Source organism: Lolium rigidum, chromosome 3, assembly GCF_022539505.1.
Source record: "Lolium rigidum isolate FL_2022 chromosome 3, APGP_CSIRO_Lrig_0.1, whole genome shotgun sequence".
In the NCBI taxonomy this organism is placed as follows: domain Eukaryota; kingdom Viridiplantae; phylum Streptophyta; class Magnoliopsida; order Poales; family Poaceae; genus Lolium; species Lolium rigidum.
Genome location: NC_061510.1, coordinates 409485283 through 409506089, shown reverse-complemented (window position 1 = coordinate 409506089; position 20807 = coordinate 409485283). Strand labels below are relative to the sequence as shown.

The 20807-nt window shown below is 42.6% G+C and overlaps 1 protein-coding gene and 2 long non-coding RNA genes across 5 annotated transcripts; all 3 read right to left on the bottom strand.

Moving 5' to 3' along the window:
* Positions 1–1455: 1455 nt before the first annotated feature.
* Positions 1456–1929, bottom strand: LOC124704693. Its single transcript, XR_007003642.1, has 2 exons — positions 1887–1929; positions 1456–1776 (listed from the first exon to the last, which is right to left on the bottom strand). It is a non-coding gene; the product is annotated as an uncharacterized LOC124704693 (long non-coding RNA).
* An 11-nt stretch (positions 1930–1940) lies between these two features.
* LOC124701034 lies at positions 1941–4597 on the bottom strand. 3 transcript variants are annotated; one of them, XR_007001902.1, is made up of 6 exons: positions 4418–4597; positions 4248–4345; positions 4005–4148; positions 3647–3928; positions 3278–3337; positions 1941–2067 (listed from the first exon to the last, which is right to left on the bottom strand). It is a non-coding gene; the product is annotated as an uncharacterized LOC124701034 (long non-coding RNA). The 3 variants fall into 3 exon arrangements; XR_007001900.1 differs by having other exon boundaries at positions 3647–4148; XR_007001901.1 differs by having other exon boundaries at positions 3647–4148; positions 4248–4336.
* Positions 4598–13247: 8650 nt separating this feature from the next.
* Positions 13248–14881, bottom strand: LOC124697845 (mannan endo-1,4-beta-mannosidase 3-like). The gene is made up of 3 exons (XM_047230377.1): positions 14519–14881; positions 14187–14405; positions 13248–14090 (listed from the first exon to the last, which is right to left on the bottom strand). The coding sequence occupies exons 1-3, from the start codon at positions 14879–14881 to the stop codon at positions 13248–13250; spliced, it is 1425 nt and encodes a 474-aa protein (XP_047086333.1).
* Between the last annotated feature and the right edge of the window lie 5926 nt (positions 14882–20807).

Genomic DNA, 20807 nt, shown 5'->3' with positions numbered 1-20807 from the left:
GCAACAAAACATGTATTTGTACCTCATTGTAGATGTCCGCAACTTCATCATTTAGGTCATAATCTACGGGGTTTCCGCCCAGAGTATCCTTCTACATATTCATTTGTAGAGTAACAAATTATGTCTGACCAAGTAAGGTGAAGCATCTTGCCCTCCTCTAGTACAACACATGCATAATCAGTTGGCATATAAGTATCCAGTGTGAGAATGAATCTATTGATGTCAACTTTAATTAGCTAAAATTCATAGTTGAGATGGAGGTATGCTGAGAGCAAAGCTCTAAACTGCTCAACCGCGAAATAAATTCCATTCTCTGTCAATTTCGTATACATTATTGGCATAATAATCCATTGCTGGCCATATGAACAGTCTGATGTACTAATGAGTGGGCACTGCTAGGGAGAACAAATCGTCGCCATATTATGACACTTACTTGCCTACATTGAGAATGAAAATAATTGGAAACAATTGTCAAAATTTCTAAAAATAACCTAACAACAAAAATGACATGGGACAAGAACATTCCAGGTAAGTTTTACTACAATAACCTTACCACCAAAATTATAATATAATATTTTTCCACCTAAAAAATAGCCGAATCATTTTCACGATACATGTTTACAATCAGCTAACATAAAAGTTCCAAAAAAAATGTCCCATTTTACTAAAAGAAGGAAACATCAAAGTACAAACTCCAGAAACTAATGCGAAACCATTTCTCATACTCAGAATCTATTTACCGACAAATAATAAATGTATGTAGTACATCAGTTGAAATGCTCATGTAGATAAGAAGGCTGCGAGAGTGAAATGTACAACAAAAATCAAGCAGTGTATATTTCAGTTTCACGGCACATGATCAGACACATAAAATATTTGATAGATCAATCATTTATAGCACAAGCAGACTGGCCTTCTATAAAATGATCAAAATTGGTAAAGATCAAATATTAATCAACATCAATGAAGTTCAAACAATCATAGGCAACTGAAGCAGCCACGGACACTCCCCTTCACACGTGAACTATCACATGAGCAGGTTCATTAATCATTATATCAGAACATACAGATTGAGGAGAAATTGAAGCCAGCAGCTGGCGAAGACTAACTGCGGTCACTACAGACAATATGAAGATATTCAAAATGCTACATTATAGACTTACTGCGGTATGTTAGGCAATCTAATTATTTAAGCTTTGTCCGTAGTTTCACAATGGGGCAGGGAATAAGCAGTAGCCAAAATCACATGACCAGATTTCGCTGATCAACGAAAAGGAAATGAAAAAAGAGATATTAAAACCTATGGCATCCTGAATAATATAAAAATGAGAACATTTCTGTGGTAAATGTGTACATACCTTTGTGAATTATCAAGTCTGCGATTTTTTAAGTTCCATCACCGTCAATTTCACAAAGAACTGCAGTATGAGGTAACCGAGAACACGGATATATACATGGTGAAAAGGAATTAGAATTTCCAGTAGTACTAAATTATAAGCTCGGGCAAGTATTACTAATTCAGATGTCGTCAATAAAAAATCAAATCACAAGTCACAAACAGGGTTAGCCTATAATCACAACATCTGAATAGTTAGATGTGAGAAAATTGAAATAGTTAACTACAGTTAGTTCAGGTTTTGTATATAAGCAATAGCAACCTTAATGCCTTTTGGAAGGGTGGCTTAGTAGATGCTTTTCAACCAAAGCATAGTTGGAGCGCATTGTGCAACTATTAAGTGGTTACTGATCCAACCTGAACATTCAGATTTCTCCAACCTGTACAAACGAAACATCAAAATAAAAATCACTTCTGATGATTCTACATAGTGATATGTTACGCAATTAGAAAGTATCAGAATCTCTACCTAATATTAAAAACAATATACCCTTATACAGAAAAATAGGTAGAAGTCACCAGTGTGCAGACAAATTTTTATGATCTCCATAAAGATATGCGGGCCTTTCTCTTCTCTTCGTCTTCTCTTCTATTTTTCTTCCGTGGAGTCCTCAAGCAGCAGCAACAACCACGTTACACCTCCCTCTCATCTTTCTCCTCTCAGGGTTAGCCTATAATCACAAAAGAAACATTAAAATTTGAGTTGTTGATATCCATCTGCCACTTTTTTATACTGAACTAAGGAACAGTGTTCGTACTGCATCTACCTAATATTTCAATAGTAAAATATCCTGCACACCATGTTATAACATATTTCTAACTTTCATATACAGAAAAATTATTGCATTCACTATTTATACATATATGTCTTAGACCACGTGCTTAAAAGGTATTGCATTCACTATTATTATAGTGATATGTCTTAGACCCTCAGGATCTTACATCCTAGGAACTATTAATTAGATAGGGCAAACAAGAACCTCCCTTGATTTTTAGCACCTCCAAAATTTGTTCTCCAATATGAGTTGAAATCTCACACCAGGTATAAGAGATAGCGAGTGCGGCTTTTGCCCTCGAGTTAGTAGAGGTCTGGTCCTAAATAGAGCTAACAAGCAATTTTTTGGAAAATAGATATATTCTCAGCGCATGGTAATGATGTTGTACTCACAGAAGTACAACAACAACCCTCGCCCAAAAGCTCACTCTGAGCATGAAAAACCATGTGAGCCTACAGATTTAAGTAATTCACTGGTTAAAAAAATTTCCAGTCCTACACCCGAAGTATCGAACCAGCATAAACATGAGTCTATGCCGACATCAAGAAGGCTAGCTAAATATGGTGTAATTTAAGAATCCATCACAAATGTTTGAAGAGGTGCAGTTCCTCCATGATGATTGTTCTAGGCAATCACCATTGGAATTAATTTCGTTGTAGAAGGAGAAAACTAACATTGTCACACATATGAATAATGCATAAATATAAGAAATTTAAAGACCCAGATACATAGTACTGAAACTCACATTCACTATAGGTCCGATGAATTTTCAATCTTCAGTACGTACAGGATGGGTACAGATAGTCGACGTCATGGTGCTGATGGGCAAGCCGAGAGAGATGAAAGAATCCTATTTGAATTGACTTTCTTTAGAATAAAGGCTTTCTAGATGCAACTCTTTGCAATATTCATTTTGAGAGAAAAGGCTAGGCTCAAACCATTTGAAGACACGGAGATCATGAAGGAAAAAAAGGTTAACACATGCATCTGAACTGGTTTATCAGATTTGTCCTTAGTAAATGATATTTGACTCTTTAAAGAAAAGAAAATGATCAATCAAATAGAAACGCTGCAACACAAAGGAAAATGGTAGTAGAATAACTACATTTTATCTGGAATCTGCTTTGGTGGCAGACAACTCTTGCATACACTTCTCTGATAATCCCTGCAGGAAGAAAGGAAATCTCAACCGAAATAGAAACATGAGGGCACTTATTCTGTTTGCATGATGGTTGAAAAAAGGGAAATGAAAAAATGCAGTGCTTTTATTGGAAATAAAATGAAATCAACAGTATGTGATGCCCTTGTTTTTAAAACAGCTGTTAGATACTAACCATATGATGATTATCTTGTGTTCAGAATACATGTTGTACATGGTATTATGCAATAGCCTGGGTCAACAACATATATGTGGTACTTATGCTAAGCTTGTTTTGAACCCAAAATAAATAAATAAGTAGTGTGTTTCACGTACAGAAAGTTGCTGCATGCTTCTCCTTATAGTACTCTTTTGTAGATTCCATTGCAGTGTACTAACTGAAACCATATAATGTGGCAAGTATGATGAAATATAGGTACCAGTGTATGTGGAAAAATACTATGGAATACATGTACAAAAGTTTTAGCATCAAAAGTGTTTGTGCATACATCACATTGAATATTTCTGGCACCCCACCTTTTACCTCAACTCACCGGATAGATCTTAGTTTCAGTCTCCCCTCCCAATAACCCTTGCTACATACAACTTGCTATCCATCTAAAAAAAATATACGCATCCAACACAATCAATATATATTGAAAGCTCATCAAGTACCAACTGGAGAGTCCATTACCAAGAAGCGTGGATAGCTTTCAGATCTTGCAACTATAATCTCCCTTCACATGTGCAGGCACAACTAAAATCATATGTGGGGCAGAAATATTGGCATATTAACGATCAGGCTTCACCATTTGCGTGTTTGGACTGGACTTTATGCCTGATCAGAGAAGAGTAATGTCAGTTCTGCAGTTCAGGAAATCAAGCACTAAGAATATGAGAAACAAGAGGACAGGCCAAGAACTAATCATGTGCCGACCTATGATATGGTGCGTTTTTCAAGGAGGAACTCTCTTACAACCAGGCATTGGAGGTCACCAACGAATGATCAACATCAATGATAGGCATCTGGTACCTCTAGAGCACAGATACCATCAGATCGGGATTGTACAAGGATACATCAAAAAGAGAGGCAAGTAAGGAACGAACCCATCATAACTCATAGGGGGAGTAGCGGGGACGGACGCAACATCGTTGTCGCCCACGACCCTGGCTCCAGTCCCATCGCAGAGCTTGAGGCGTATGGAGGCGGCGGCCATGGAACAGCGGAGGAATAGGCGGGAGGAGACATCGCGGCGTCCACGGATGCCATGGAGGACGACACGGCCAGGTGAGGGTCTCGACTCTCGAGCAGCCTATGGACATCGCCGCCCACGACGGCACGGCCTCCTCCATCTCCACACCCTTGCCGACTCTATTGAAGAACTCCAGTCCGGCCTTTCCGAGGATGAGGCATCGCCCCATCCAGTTTTCCACCTCCATCGTGAGGGCGCGCGGCCTGTGTCTGGGATTCGTGCGGTGGCGGCGGGGAATAGACCTAGGTGGAGAGAGGGAGAGGAGAAAGACAAAGAGGTCCGGGAATACGCGTTGACGACGCGGATGGAAGAACACGGTGTAGCGGAGAGTGGTTTGTTGGGCTTGGCCCGTTTGGAGCGAGCGATGTGAGACGAAGGAGCACGACGTACGACGAAAAGCGGTCGTAGTGAGATGGTAGGCAGAATAGGGAACATGTTCCTCCTTTTTAAGTAGTGTAGATAATTTTGGCTCGGTGTGGCGTTTCTCTTGCAGAACATTTCTCGCATGTTTTTGAATCATGTGGAGAATGGATTTACATGTTACATAATAGTTAGAAATCAGATCTCTAATTCCCAAGAAGCATGTGTTGTAGAATTTTCCTAGTATGATGTACTTGTTGCAAACGCAAAGTTTCATCTAGAAAAAGTTTCTTCAATCAACATCTTACAAAATAAAAGCGAGAGGATACATCCTCTAGGGCAGAATTTTAGCCTCACTACAGCTTTGAGTGAACATGAACATATTTTCACCGATATCCTTAGGCTCCACCCTATTAAGCGGGCACCATATACCACCTAGTGAATGGGCGACTACATTGGTTTCTCCGATAAAATCTTTCGTATCACTTAAGTGCGACTCTATGCAAGATCATTCCCGCTCAACCCTAACCAATCTTCATGATTTTTTCTCTAATAACTTTAGTTTACATCACTTCCAAATAGGATCGAAACAAGGCAGCCATGGTGCACCATGTTGTATGATCTTGTGCTGCCAACACCAAAGACCATTGGTTTATACTAGGTTACCATGGGAGGGAGAAGTGGTGTTTGGTGACCGCTCAGATCAACGGAAGATTAACATGGAAAAAAGAGGAAAAGATTGGCGCAAATGCTGTCACGAGTCACTAGGGAAATTCTAACACCAAGCACATTCGAACTATTGATTTTTTTTTTAGTTTGTAAGATCATTTTAACCTTCTAGAGATAGTTGGCATCCTATAGTCAAAGCTGATTGCCTTCTTGTTTGTTTTAGAATCAGGGAAGACCACAAAAGCTACATATAAACCTTGGGTAGAATACTATGAATTGTTAACTTACCTAGTTTGGGGTACACATTACACACCTTATACACATGTTTAACATCTAAATATAACACAAATGGGATCCTCTCCTACTGTTACTCGGTAAAAAATACACTAGAGATCTCTATGAAGATATTCCCCCGACTGTATGCATCATATATTTCTACCAGACACAAATATAATTCTCCATTTCTATAATTCTCTATTTCTATGTTTGTAAATTATCACATTCCTAATAAAATTGTAGATCGAGATCTTATAGAATGAAGCGACAATATCAACAAACAGAAAAGCACAACATAAATTAATAAGAGCAAACCTATATTTTTTGTTGATATAAAAGCACAACATATATTAATAATGAAAAACCTTAGCATGTGGTTAACAATGCTAACTAACAAATGTGAAATATATAAGATAAGATTGAAGTTTAATATTTTTCTGAATGAGTATAATTGTTTAGTATAAACATTATTTATTTAACTCGTACAGAACATCTTTCATTCACAAGATGACATGTGGCAAGGAAACAAATCGAAATCATTAAGGAGGTTTATAAGTGGGCTATTGGTGGAACAAACAGAAAAATAGAAAAAAAAAACAAAATCCATTATGCATGATTTCAAGCCCAAAACTACAATATTGTATGCCTAGAATTACAAATTTCGGATAATGTAATTCCGTAGTAATGGACTATAAGTTGCTACGTTGGGACTTGTAAAAGAACAAACAACGAAAATTAACACTACATGATTTAAAAAAAAAACTCTAATTACACTATTGTTTGCCAAAATTTACATATTATAGATCATGTAAAAACTAGGGTAATAGGTTGTAACCTGTGTCACATAAAAAATTGACCAAAATGCAAGTAAAATTTATCACCTAATTTAGTGTTGTTAGACGCCATGAATCTTATATATATGTCAAATGTATTGTACCGCTATGTTATTCAGGTAGCATATGCAACCCATACCACATCTCTATAAATAGCCAAATTTAAGGACAAATGAATTCTATTGGGAAAGAATCGACCCAGACCATGAAAATAACATCAGTCTGACAAAAAAATGTAGATGAGGCCTTGTGACCGCTGCCAAAATTGTAGGACAAAATTTGACTTATCTCTACTAATATAAAAAGAGAAAGAGCGGCAGATCCAAATCATCCGGACTGTCTAATTCTCTAATACACCGGTTCAGATTACTAGAAAAACAGTGTTAGACGCCCACGATCCCACGCTCAGGCACCAAAAACAATCAAACCGCTACACAAGTTCATCCGCAAATGCAGCGGCCCGCAAGCCACCGAACTGCACATCCCCGCTCACCGCTCCTCATGCGCCCTGCATCGCCCGCCATCAGTCCACACTCGCCAGAACGCCGCCGCCCTGCACTGCCCCACGCCCACACGCACGGCCGCCTGGCCCTCACCTCCCCTACTGCCTCGCCAGCGCACGGCAGCCAGCTCGCTAGCAAACGCAAGCCGCCACGCCGCCCCCACGTCGTCCCACACGCTGCCTCGCCGCCCTCGCGTACGCCGCCATCCGTGTTCTCCGCCCCAACGCCTCCGCACACTCCGCTGCACCGCTCCCTGCAGTCTCCCTGACGGGCGCGATTAAGGAGGCGAAAGATTGAGGAGGCGGCGGTGAACGAATCTCGACCTCGACTTGGATGCCCCAACTAGAGTCTGGAGGAGGAATAGAAGTAGGGCGCCCATATCTGATCTCTCTTCATGTTTGTCCAGGTTTTGATCTCTGAACTTTCTTCACACCGGTGCAGATTTTTAATCTTGATGATGCAGATGAAGACATGGAGAGGTCACGGTTACTACCTCGATATCAGCCCTCAGAACGTGGAGGCCATGGGAATCCAAGGTAGATGGTTTTGTGCTTCCAGTTAAGAAATGGACTCTTCTGAAACTTTTGAATTATTGCATGTTCATGTTTGATATGTTGAGCTGATGAGGATAGTGCAGAAGAGGTACTCGTTAAATTGACAGCAGCACATAACTTTTTGCTTGATTGTGACAAAATAAGAAACAATGCTTAATGGCTCACATAACTCAGCATAGTTGTTATACTCTGGACAGTATAGTTCGTTTAACCATAGGAGCTGATTGCGTTGAATGAACGAGCAAGGAAGACATACAATTCAAAAGTCTATATGATCATTTACAGGGCAGAACACAGACTAATAGTTTCCTGTATTTTCCATGTTGAGGTGATTCCTCGAAGCTATGTATGTGCTTCCTGACCGATTTGGATCTTGGATGATCAATCAGTGTATAAACACCTAGCAGCAGTTCCGTATATTTAGATTGTACACGCAGCTACTGCAAATCAATTTTATATGTTTGGCGGAAAATTGGTATATGATGTTGGCCCAGGCGACGGCTCAACCAATCACCCTGAAATTGCCACCTTTGTCAAAGGGACTATCATCATGTTCCTCATCAATGATCTTGTTCTGCATAATAACACAAGAGTCATCGAACAATAGGCCATCGAGATTGGAGCACAACAAATGTCCTATATACATCCTCGCTACAACTCTTCTTCCGCAATCCTCCCATATTTCTCTTCTTCAGTGTTGCATATTGTCTTCACAAATGTAGACCACGCATGATAGATACCATTAGCTAGATAGTACCCCTTGTTGTATGCATGTAAATCTCATAGTGAAACTCCAGAGCATATCCTCCTGCAAGCCTAGAGAATACCGGAGATCGTTGAAGCATGTTGATGTCATTATTCGAACTTGCCATGCCAAAGTTAGAATGCCAAAATTCAAAGATCCTGTGATGCGAAAACCTCAAGTACGATAGTGCACCCATCAACATGTCCTTTATATTGCCCCCGCCAAGCAAAATGACATTTCATACACTCCCAATGAATGCAATATATGCTTCCAAATTTTCTTGAAAAACTCTCTTGACTCATAGATCGATAAAGGCTTGGCAATTTCGGAAATATTTGGCTCTCTTAGGTAATCTACGTCCAACACCTGAACAATTGCCTCGCAGAAGTTTCACATCCAGACAATGCATGTGGTGTCTCATGTGCATGCACTCATCAACAAGATCACAGTCAACACTATATGCAAACACGTGAATAGATATAAAGATTTTTTCGTAAGAAGTGAAGTCAATCTTACTGGAGGTATCATTTTTTTCATTTGAAGTATGGATCATGATCCCTCACCTCATTGAGAATAATCATGAAAAACTTTTTTTTGACCTCCAAAAGCGGCGCTGAAAAATATACTGAGGGGATAGTGGATCGGTAGAATGGAAGTAGTCATTCTAGAGTCGGACATGGTCGAGTTCTCAATTGTGCTTCGAATTGGCCTTACGTGGAATCTTGGAGCCCTTGAACCTTTGTGGCTTCTTCTCCTTCTGCTTATGGGCGAGGGTTGTCGCGGCCATTAAAATATTGGTATCAATGAGGTCACACTCCTCTTCCAATGATGTATCCAAGAAATGTTTTTTTGTAAAACTCGATCAAGCTACTGCCATCTATGTACAACATAAAGGTTATAAATGGTTTCTAGATCGATGTATATGCGGGCACATGTTGGCATGAAAATAGGGGTCAAGTTCGTACCTCCAAAAATGCTGAGAAAATGGCCAAATAGGTCATGCGATCCGTAGTTAACCGGCACGTCCGAGCCTATGGCCTTTGAAGTTGATCTGTCCTTGCCAGATCTAAGAATACATCCACCAAAATGAACCACCCCCGGCGAAGGGGTGGAATCTTTTAACAGTGGCCACGGGGAAGAAAGCATGGGACGATGACGGGGATGGCTGCAAGTCCTAAGCTCCTCCGGCGGTGCCTAGGGTGTACAAACAATACCAGCAAGAGGAGTAGCCTCCGACAAGCAGTGTCTATTCAATTTTGGGGGGTGGAGTGGTTTTTATGCCACTGGCAGGGGGCGGGGAGGACAAGAGGCGACCACATTTCGAGCCCATATTTCTGCTGGGAATGTGACCTTGTGCACCGGTCTGCGTTTGGGTTGTACCACTGAATTGTGCCCCCTTTTAGTGAGGACATGTTCGCACCGCCTAGGTCTATTTGCGTTGAGCCGTGGGAGATATCCTTAAGCATGCACGATTACTAGGTAAAAAAGTTCATACACTAGAAATTTCTATCAAGATATTTGCGAGACCATATCACGATTACTAGGACAAAACTATGATGAACTTTTTCTATATATGGTCAAAACGTACCTCGCACTTAGAATGTTGAGCTTTAGCTGAACATCCAACGAAATTAATGGACGTTGTCAACAAATAAAAAAACTAGCATGTACAATAATGTTTCAATTGAATGAACATATATTTTCATTGATATAGGATAGAACTATAAAAATAATACGTCTAATGTTGGAAAACATTGTTATGTCTGTAACTATGCTAACTAATCAGTTGTAAATATATGAGGCAATATCAAAGTTAATATATCTATCATAAAGGAGTATAAATGGTTAGTACAAAAGTTATTGTATTTTAACTTGACATCCAAAGTTTTTCTGAGCCGTCCACAAGAGGGTGAGGATGCAGCTAGTGTCACAACCTCCAAGAAATGTTTGGTCTTTGTTTATCTTCTCCTATCATTTCAGAGCAAGTTGTGGGCTCAAACAATATTATTGAGTATTAATTAACATGTTTTTGGCACTAGCTGTCAAAATATGTTACACATGGACATGTTAGAGAGTGTACAGTCATATTTGAAGCTGTGGCTTCATAAGACGTATGAATTTGCCACTTATTATTCAGGATGGCTAGTTCACAGAATGATATCGGCGTGCTTCAACATTGTTACTTTGTTCTCTAGGCTTGGGGAAGGCCATTCTACGGATGTCTAGTTTGAGATCAATGACTATCAATATTAAAAGGATTACAATCTTACCGACGGGATCTATCCACCTAGGTTTACATTTGTGATGATAACTAGAAAACCCACGGACGATAAACCCGGCAGATTTGCTAAAGAGCAAAAGCATGCCAGGAATGATGTGGAACAAGCATGTGTTGTGCTCCAGACTCATTCGTCTATTTTTTTTTTGGTATATATACTGCCTAACATGGATCATTGACACCATGTGGGAGGTGATGATTTCTTATGTCATCATGCACCGCACGATAGTTGAGTCCAAGCCGGATGATCTGTCTACGATCAAGATTGGGAATTTCATGGCGAGTTGATTGGGCCCTAGGAAAGAAGATATTGTTACAATAGTTACTGCATCATTAAATCCATGACCAGGAACTCACTTTCGACATCAAAACGATTTGGTTGACCACATGTGGAACCATGTAGGAACCACACCATAGGCCCCTTGTATATATAACAAATTCAAATTGTTGAATTTAATTTTTTTAACAATATACGAACAATTTTTTATAATCTTTTCATGTTGTTGAATTTTTATTTGTACAATAATTGATGTTTGTATTGCCAAATGGCCAAATAACCAAGGTTGCCAAAAAATCAGGTCCGCGCAGACAATATAGGTGGTCGCGTTGGGGGTAACTACGAGCCCAAGTGGACATGGATCAAACGGATGTCCGTGCGGCACCCAAACAGACCAAATCAAACATAATCAGTGTCCGAATTTGATGTCCACGTGGGAGATGCCCTTAGAGGATGAGACTACCATTTGCATGTTCCATGGAAACAATTGTAATTCTTTTCTCACCAAAATGATTCAACATGATACACAATAAATATTATTTCCTTTGATCCATAATAAGTGTCGTTGATTTAGCACACTAAATTAGTGACACTTATTGCGAATATGGGAATGTAATTTATCAGAATAATTAATTGATGGGATAATCTATCCAAAAGCGCAAGACAACGTGCCCTTGCAAATGAATTTTTGTGTGTTTCTTTTCTCTTATAGGAGCGAGGCATGCGTGCAAGCAGTAATCTAATATCCCACGCTGACATCATCACAATAATAGTAGAATCCAAAATTTAAAATGATTTATATCCAAACCTTTTTTTCTAATTCATGATCCATTTACACTGCTGCATTTGGCTCGACGATGGCTTCAAAATTAGATCTCGTATTGTTATGTTTTTAAGAACTTCTTTTTGGTAGCATCAGTTACTAGATTAATTATTACGGTTGGTTGCCGGACTAACAACAAACCTTGCCTCGATTATAGTTCATAGGTACTAATAATGTTCTTAAATGTTTTCTAGACATCACAATGATCTGCATAGTTAGAGAGTGAACATTGAAGTATCTATTTAAACAACTAAGAGATAACACCATTTAACAAATTTAAAATAGTATATGCATGAAACACACGAACAAGTTTGGCAACTGAGTAGGGCATAATGAGGCATGTATGTGACGATAATAACTTGATTACCGGCAAACAAGTTTTTTAATCAAGCAACTAAGTAATGTTAAGTATGTGACAACAATCTAATAAATTGGGACAAACAAGTTATTTTTTCTCTGGCAACTACGTACTTAGAATCTGGCAATTACCAACGGAAAAAAAAGTTCACCAAAAAGTATCAAGATGGGGTCTAGTTACGAAGATCTTGAGGCATCTAAGCCAACATTTGAAAACAGACACCAATCGGATATATACGATATATAACATAAAAAAATTAAAATTCTAGAACTGAAATAATCTTGGATAATATCACTATTTGCATGTTCGGAAAAAAGCGTGATAGCTATGATAACTGCACATAAAAATTAATTACTCCCATATATATAAGTTTGAAAACTAATTAATCACATACATATGAGTACTCCCTCCGTCTCAGTTTAACAGGCGCACACGTAGTTTAAGAAATTGGTTTGACCATTATTTTGGTCAATAAAATAAGAAATATATGTCACACAAATTATATCATTGGAAAGCTTTTTTGCATACCAGTCTAATGATATAGATTTTGTAGACATAAAATTTATATTTTATTGACCAATCAATGGTCAAAGTTTATCTTAAATTGCGTGCGTGTCTATTAAACCGAGACGGAGTAGTATAAATTTTTATTAATTATATGCATGCATGTGAGAAGTGAGAACGTATCATGGAGGTGCCAAATATAATGCGCCGCGGGATAGTGCTGGTCTCAAGTGAATTATATCCAATTGCTCATAGTTGCTTCTGGCTTGAGTCATACTCTCTCTCTCTCTACCCATCTTGTTGCCATCTAGTAAAGCTTTAATTTACGATCAAAAAAAATAGTAAAGCTTTAATTTTCCAGACTCACACTAAATTCTAGCTAGTTTGAGTTCTAATTTTCCTTTTCGTTTACAACTCCTGGGTCTAGTTTCATTGAACTTTGGAGAATATCACACGGCACGTACACAAAAATGGTACTTTGTATGTACAATTAGTACAATCTAGCTACACGGCACCGAGCAACGAAGAAACTGATCTAAACAAAGAGCCAAAACGAACCAAGAATATCACGCAGCTGGTGCCGAAACCGCCGATCTTCCTCGGCTCGCTCCTCCCCCGGCGACCACGAGCCTCCACCGCGTCATGCTCGCTGAGCTCCGCCATCTTCTCGGAGTGCTCACTGATAATACTCGCGGCACGTTCATCCTCCGGGAGCACGATCTGGTACCCATCCTTGAGCGCGTCCATGCCGTCACCATCAAGCAGGAGCTGCCAGAACGCGCCGCCGACGAGCGGCCCGCCCTCCGACGCCGACTCGTAGATCGCGTCGAGCACCGTGCCAAGGAACCGGTCCCTCCTCGTCGTCGCGTTCTCGCCGCCCTCCTGATCCTCCCAAATGAACTTTCCGTACTCGGTGACGAGCAGCGGCATGCGGAGGTGCTGCTCGGTGTCTTGTACATGGGACGCCGTCCAGTTGCGGAAGAAGGCGGCCTGCTCGTCGGCGGTGGTACCCCAGAGCCAGACGTCCGGGTAGAGGTGGATGGTGGCGAAGTCGATCCCGGGCACCCGGTGCGTGGCGATGAAGTTGGTGCCGTAGTAGATGCTCCACGGGTTCAGCTCTTTGCTCTCGTGCGCGCCGTCGCCGTAGAAGCCCTCCAGCCCCGCGGTGACCAGGTGGTTGCCGTCGATGGTTTTGAGGTAGGGAGACATCTCTTCAACCCATGACTGGACCAGGGCGCCGGTGGGCTCGGTGTTGCACCGCGGCTCGTTCATCAGCTCCCACCCGAAGATGGCCGGGTCGTCCCTGTAGGCCACTCCGGTCACCGTGTTCACCCTCGTCAGCACCGTCTACATGCCACGTGGAGGAAGTGATATTTTAGACATGAAACCGTGACGAAAATGGAAGGTGAAACTTACACGTAGGACGTCATTCTAATTGCGTACCTTGACGTGGTTCTTGTAGTAGGACTTGACGAGGGTGGAGTTGAAGAAGTCGTCGGCCGAGGTGAGGTTGTGGCCGGCGCCGGCGCCGGCTCCGGCGACGTCCTCCCTCGCCCACTGGACGTACTGGCGCTTACCGCCGAAGTCGTCGAAGTTGTTGGTGAGGCAGAGGAGGAGGTAGATCCCGTGCCGCCTCGCCTCGGCGACGACGAAGTCCAGCCCCTGCACACGAAGCCAGCAATACAACTTGTCATTTTGCACTCGAGCTAGCCTTGCATCTGTCGGCACGTAACGTCACCGTCGAGGCATATCGATCATCGGTGCCGGCTAATCACCTGGAACATGTCCTCGTGGTAGACGCCCGGCGACGACTGCAGGGGCCGGTCGCCGCCGTCGCTGAAGGCCCATGTCCGCGCCAGGTTGAGGCCGTGCGCCGCCGCCTGCCGGAACGCCGCCACCACCTTGCCCCTCTGCGACGGGTCCGACGCCATCTGCATGAGCCAGTACGCGTTGAACCCGCTCAGGTAAACCGTCCGGTCACCGTCGCCCACCACGAACCGCGTGCCGTCCACCCGCACCATGCCGTCTTCGCCGGCCTGGCCGGCCGCGGCGGTGACAAAGCCATGCCACGGCACGGCGAGGAGGAAGGAAATAACGAGGAGAAGGCTGATCGTGGCAGCCAGCGCTTGCGTCTTCATCGATCGCGCCTTTGTCTGCTGCTACCGCGATAGCTCCACCGCTGCTTACGGATGGACGCCGCTTGCCTTTGATCTGCACACGCACGGCGTCTTCGCAAAAACAAACGCGTGCAGTTTCGCCGGCGAGGTTGTGCGCGGCCGGCGAACGTATTAGTAGAGGCCGAAGCTATGCCTAGAACGTGCACACCTCAGATCATACGTGTACAACCAAGACGTTACGTGACCTCAGATGAACAGCGTCCTTGAAGGTGACTGGTCTGCTGTAATTAATCTTGCCCTCCTCATGAAATTCATTTTTCACAGCGCCCTACTTCATTAAGGTATTTTTTCAAAATCAGCATGGATATGCATGCTACCACTTCATCACAATTACTTGCGGTCTATGCTTAGTTAAAGTCATTTTTTGTAGAGAATTAACATGTGGTTATGGATGGTTAGGAGGATAGTGGTACATTCATCTCATCAAAGATCAGACTCAAGGGTCAATCCTTTGGTGTCTCATAAAATGATGGAGTATTCTTTCAGTGAGAAACAAAATTCACATCGATAGCGATATATATACATGTAGTGAGTCCGTCAATCGAAAGAGCCGCTGGATCAGTCTCTCAGACACAGTTTTTCGAATGTTCTCACAGGGGTAGTTATGCGTGCGTTTATAGAGGTGAGAGTATGTACGTATTTTCGAGTGTATGCGTCCGTAATAAGTTTCAAAAAAATCAATCTTTCGTGAAATTTAAGCAAGTAGATTAAAAATCAACATCTAAACAACAAAATCTATTGTATTATAGAATCATCATAGAATTTATTTCCATATAGTATGCACTTGATCTCGTGAATCTAGATAGTTTTCCCTATATTATTGGTTAAACTTGAAAAAAATTAGTTTGACTAAACCTAACTAACTCTGAGTTAATTGAGATTTAAGCTAATATTCAGTCATTGTAATGTCATGGTTGACTAGTACGATAATCACGAAGGAATCCAATAACCAGAGCTTTTTTCTCAGTTGCAACCCATGTTCGAGCTTTTGCTCAGTTGCTACCCATGTCCGTGACGGGAGTTTTCCTTAGTTGCAACCCTATGTGCAATTAGAGAATTAAGCTAATAATACTCAGCTAGGTAATGTCATGAATATGACAAGTAGGAATGACGACGCAATCAAATAGGCTGAGATTTTTTCTCGGTTGCAACCCATGTCCAGAAGTTATTCTTTGATGCAACCCTACGTGCAATTAGAAAAATCCGTGTTGCAACATACTCCCTTCATTTTCATTTAGCCGACGCGATTCCTTGCCACTCACTTAAGCATTTTGTACTACGCCCGCGTTGAATAAAATGGAACCGAGGGAGTCGTTGCAACTCATGTTTGCATGAATCACGGTTCAATCATATGATCTAGCTAGGATTCGACTGAGAATTAATATTTTCAAAATTAGACTAATTCTGAATCAACCAGAAATTAGCAAAACCGGGGAAGTACACTGCAGGGCTTCATTATATTTGCTTTCATCGTCGTGCAGCTTGGATCGAGCTGTATTGGCCGCGACTCGTATAAAAAGCCCGCGCACACCTCAGTCGGCCGCCGGAGCTTTGAAGATTCCGAACCAAACATACACGGATGCAGACTAGCTGGCTGGCTAGTGACGTAACTGTAATATGTGTCGACGGAAAGGGAGAGGAGTTGTCCGTGGCGGCTTTGTCTCGACGCGCGCGCGTGCGTACGTGGCTGCCGGCACGGTTTTGAGCGCGCGCCACGGTCGACACGTACGGCGACGGCGAGTGGCTGCCCGGCGGGCGGGGTTCGGAGCATGGTAGGTTGGAGTTGGCTCGATCCGACACTACCGCGCGCGATTGGAGACCAGGGCGAACCTTCGCTCGGGGCACGGCCGGTGGACTTTTGGTCGTACGACGCGGCGTCGAAGTCGAACTAGCTGATAGCTCCATACACAGAGTCTGCGTACATAATACGAGAAAATCATATAATCCCCCGGCGCTAAAAACTTATCCCAGATTTACATAGAATATAGGCAAAAAAGAGTGTCTTGATTTATTTAGGGTTTGCTTCAAGCAAGTATGCGTGGTGTCACACAGGGCCAGGCCGGCAAAATTCGAGGTCCTGTGCAAGACTCTAAAATGGGATCCTACCACACCAAAAAAAAAAACAACTAAGAAATAATTATAATATATATTTCTTAGATGGATTTCAAACTAAATAAATACTCTCGACATTCCGTAGATTCTTAACTTGTGGTAAGACCAGTTTAAAAAAAATGTTGTAAGAGAAAAGATGTACTCCCTCCGTTTCGTGATATAAGTCAACTAGTTTTTGACACGAAAATTAAAGAACACACATTAAGGAAAAACTACACCAGATTTGAGCAGTATTACCACTAAACAATTAACGTGAGATGATAGAGAATTTAGCATAAGATAAGGAAACGTAACTAACCCCTTAAATATTTTCGAGACAAGTGGTGCAACGCAATATACCCTGTATTCTGAATTTTTTCTCAAAAAAAAATATGGTTTATATCTGAAAACGGAGGGAGTGCTCCCTCCTTGCCATAGTGTAGTGCATATAAAATTTTACAAAAGTCAAACGATGTGAACTTTGACCAACTTTTTTTTTCAAAACTATTTATATCCATAATACCAAGTATATATCATATGAAAATATACACCACGATGAATCTAATGGTGTTAATTTGTTATTCAAGATGTTAATATTTTTTTGCTAAGTGATTGATCAAACATTACATTGTTTGACTTTTGAAAAATCTTATACGCACCACATTTTGGCAAGGAGGAAGTAGTTTCTAAACCTGATCGGACCGGCGGTTCAACAAAAAAAATACATCTAATAGATTTGATCATTCAAACCATTCAGGTTTTCGAAACTAGGAAAATATTTTCGGAATGTCAAAGGCTTATAGGATTCAAAGCTATCCCAGTAAGTACATGCACATCAACAATTCTGTTATAAGAACTACCCCATGATAGAAATACAATACTACTATATCAAATTTATCTCAACATCCATAAATTAAAATCACATTTATTAATTATTTAATTTCAATATGATAAGTTAAAATATGGCAGTACAGTTTTTCTGACATGTTTCTAACTTGAACTATAATTCGTTTCAAGAGTTGGTATAGCGCGTAGTTTATGCATGCAGCTTGTCTGAGTTTATTTAAATAATCAAATATTTGCATCATTGGCATCAACCGGAATAGAAAAATGGAAAAATATTATCTGAATTTTTTATGCGGGTAAATCTGAATTTATTTAATGCTAATAAAATACATAATCAAGTGTTTGCATCGCATCAACCAGATTGAACAAGAAGGAACATGGCCCTAGACTACTTGTCGCCCCTCGGGGTGGTTGAGGGCATGGCCCTGTCGTTGCTTCCCTCTCCTCATCAGCTTCTTCGCCGCCCGCCACTCCATCCGCAGCGCGGTTACCAGAGCTCGGTGGGCCGCCACGTCCTCCAGTAGCCGCTGCCGCTGCGCCTCATTGGTAGCATCCTCAGCATTCTTCAGCGTCTCGAAGGACGCGACTAAGGCCCTCCACTCTGCCGTCTTCTCATTCGGGTCAGGCCCGGCCCACTTCAGTCGAAGTTGTCGTTGTCGGAATCCTCCTCTGCGGCCGCCGCCTCCCTGCGGCGTTGCTGCTCCGCGTCGAACGTCTCGTGGGCTGCCAGCTCCTCCTTTGCCTCCTGCTCCGCGCCAGCCATGAACTTTGCGTGCATGGCCGCGTCGATGACGTTGTCTGCGCTATCTTTGTTCTTGTCGTCGGAGCTGTCGATCGTGGGAGGTGGAGTCGGAGGTGGAGACGGAGGTGGAGGCGCAGTAGGCTGGCCGTGTCCGGCGCTGCTCATGGCAAAGGAGGAGGATAGGTGTGAGGCGGCGCTATAGTGGAGGTTTTGCGGTGGCTAGGGTTTGTGTGGAGGAGATGAGATGGGGCAGCCGAGCGCGCACCCCTCTTTATATAAGCCGGAGGCAGCCGACGGGCCCGGCAAGCGTGGCATCGCCATTAAGTTCATTGGCAGAGTTGGGCGGGCGGCCGTGCAGCAAGCGAGGCATCGCCATTACCGTGACGCAGACTATCGAAGTGGCGCCTCATCGCTAGTATGGCGCGCATAAGAAGACGCATCGACTTAGGTCGCAGCTAGGCGGGCTCGTGGGAGAAGCGAGCAGTCACGCGGCGCGACCTCGCAGCATCCACAGAGATACATTCGAGACGCATATTTGAACTACGTTTGCGTCTCTGTCTTCGTAGACAGCGCAGTCACTATGCCCGTCGGGCCGCTAGACCTGAGTGCAGCCGTATTTTTTCGACCAAGCAAACGGACACGAGATGCCCTTCGCAACGGATGACTTGGCCGCCGGACCACCGACACAGCCCATCATCGTCATCAAGCTCATCGCGTACTGATTGCTGGCTTCCAAAAAAGTACTACGACTACGAGTGTCAGTACGTAAGATAGTGGACCGTGTCAAGCCGGCCAGCACGTTTCGGGAGAGAATTAGGATGGGTGCCTGCCGGCACACATACATACGCTTCTTCCGCCTGCCGTGCAGGTGGCAAGGCAACTGTCCATCCAGATACTACTCTAGGCAACCATCCAACCGAACCAGAGCCAAAATTGATCGCAATCTTCAGCCAGTCACTCGGCAGTATATTTTGGTCTGATTGAAGCCTGTCCGTTCTTGGTGTTGTGGCAGGCACGATAATTAAAGCACCTCGGTCCTCTAGGAAGCGAGACCTCATGTACTGCAACGAAATTACGCCAGGGCAAATTTGGAAGGAATTACGGGAAACAACCCCTAGCACATTTTTTTTTTCGAGTACCCGCAGGAGATCTGCGTGTTTTGTATTAAGATCGAGGGGAAAAAGGACTAAGTCCAATACAGAGATGAAGCCACCATGTCCCCAGAACAGCCAAGGATGGCGTGGGTCGGGGAGAAAGAAAACCCTAAACTACATCTCTCGCTTGCCTACCGCGAGCTACCATCCAAGCCCCCCAAATGTCAGTGACCATGTCCAAGACAAAATCGGATGTCGAGGCCTTTCCATCAAAGACGCGTGCGGTCCGTTCCAACCAAATGGACCTGATGACGAGCATGATGATGGAGTTCCCGTCCTTTTGTCGACCCCTGGGTAGGTGCTCCACCGTCGCTGGCCACCAGTCGGAGAGGGTGTCACCATGGCCCGGGGCAGGTAGGTTAAACCCTAGCCGCTGGTTTACCCCGGCCCAGACCCTTTGGCTGTCTTTATTATAGTTACCTCGTTCTTTTTACCTCATTTACCTTGTTACTTGTTTTACTTGTGTGTCCATCATTTAGGGTTCTAATTTGATCTTCCTCACATTTACGTTTCTGCATAAAGCCTCAAAATAAAAAAGAGAAAAACTTTGAGTACCTCCTATACATTTTCTATTCCCTTCCATGGGGTTCTAAATTGAAAACATGAACACAAAAAAATCCGTATTGAAATGAAACAAAAAAGAAAAGAAAAGGGAGCAGATGGCTTTCAGTTTTTTTTTCCTTTCTTTGATGATCTTCAACACATCTATTTCAAATTCTCAATCCCCCCCAACCCCCTCCCCCCACCCACACACACACACCCACCCACCCATAGTGGCTCCAACATACTTTTTATTAGTAAGCAACGAACACATCTTGTTTTTGAAGCCTAAAATACCTACAGCCTACCAAAAACATCCTTCGTGACGCGTTAATGAGGGGATCTCCTCACCAAGGTAATTATCTCTATCATTTTTACAAGAGATTTTCTCTAAAAGTTTACTAGTGCGCACGGTAGCTATGCAGTAACATCGATTGCCCATCGACCCATGCAATGCGTGTGTAACAACCTATGGAACGTTTAACCTTTTTCAGGTCGGCACTTAATTACCATC

Excerpts from the sequence above, each read along its gene's own strand:
- LOC124697845 (XM_047230377.1), bottom strand. The coding sequence starts at position 14,881 with ATGAAGACGCAAGCGCTGGCTGCCACGATCAGCCTTCTCCTCGTTATT. Across the intron at positions 14,406-14,518 it reads ACCACGAGGACATGTTCCAG|GGGCTGGACTTCGTCGTCGC; the intron begins GTGATTAGCCGG and ends CTTCGTGTGCAG. Across the intron at positions 14,091-14,186 it reads ACTACAAGAACCACGTCAAG|ACGGTGCTGACGAGGGTGAA; the intron begins GTACGCAATTAG and ends CGTGGCATGTAG.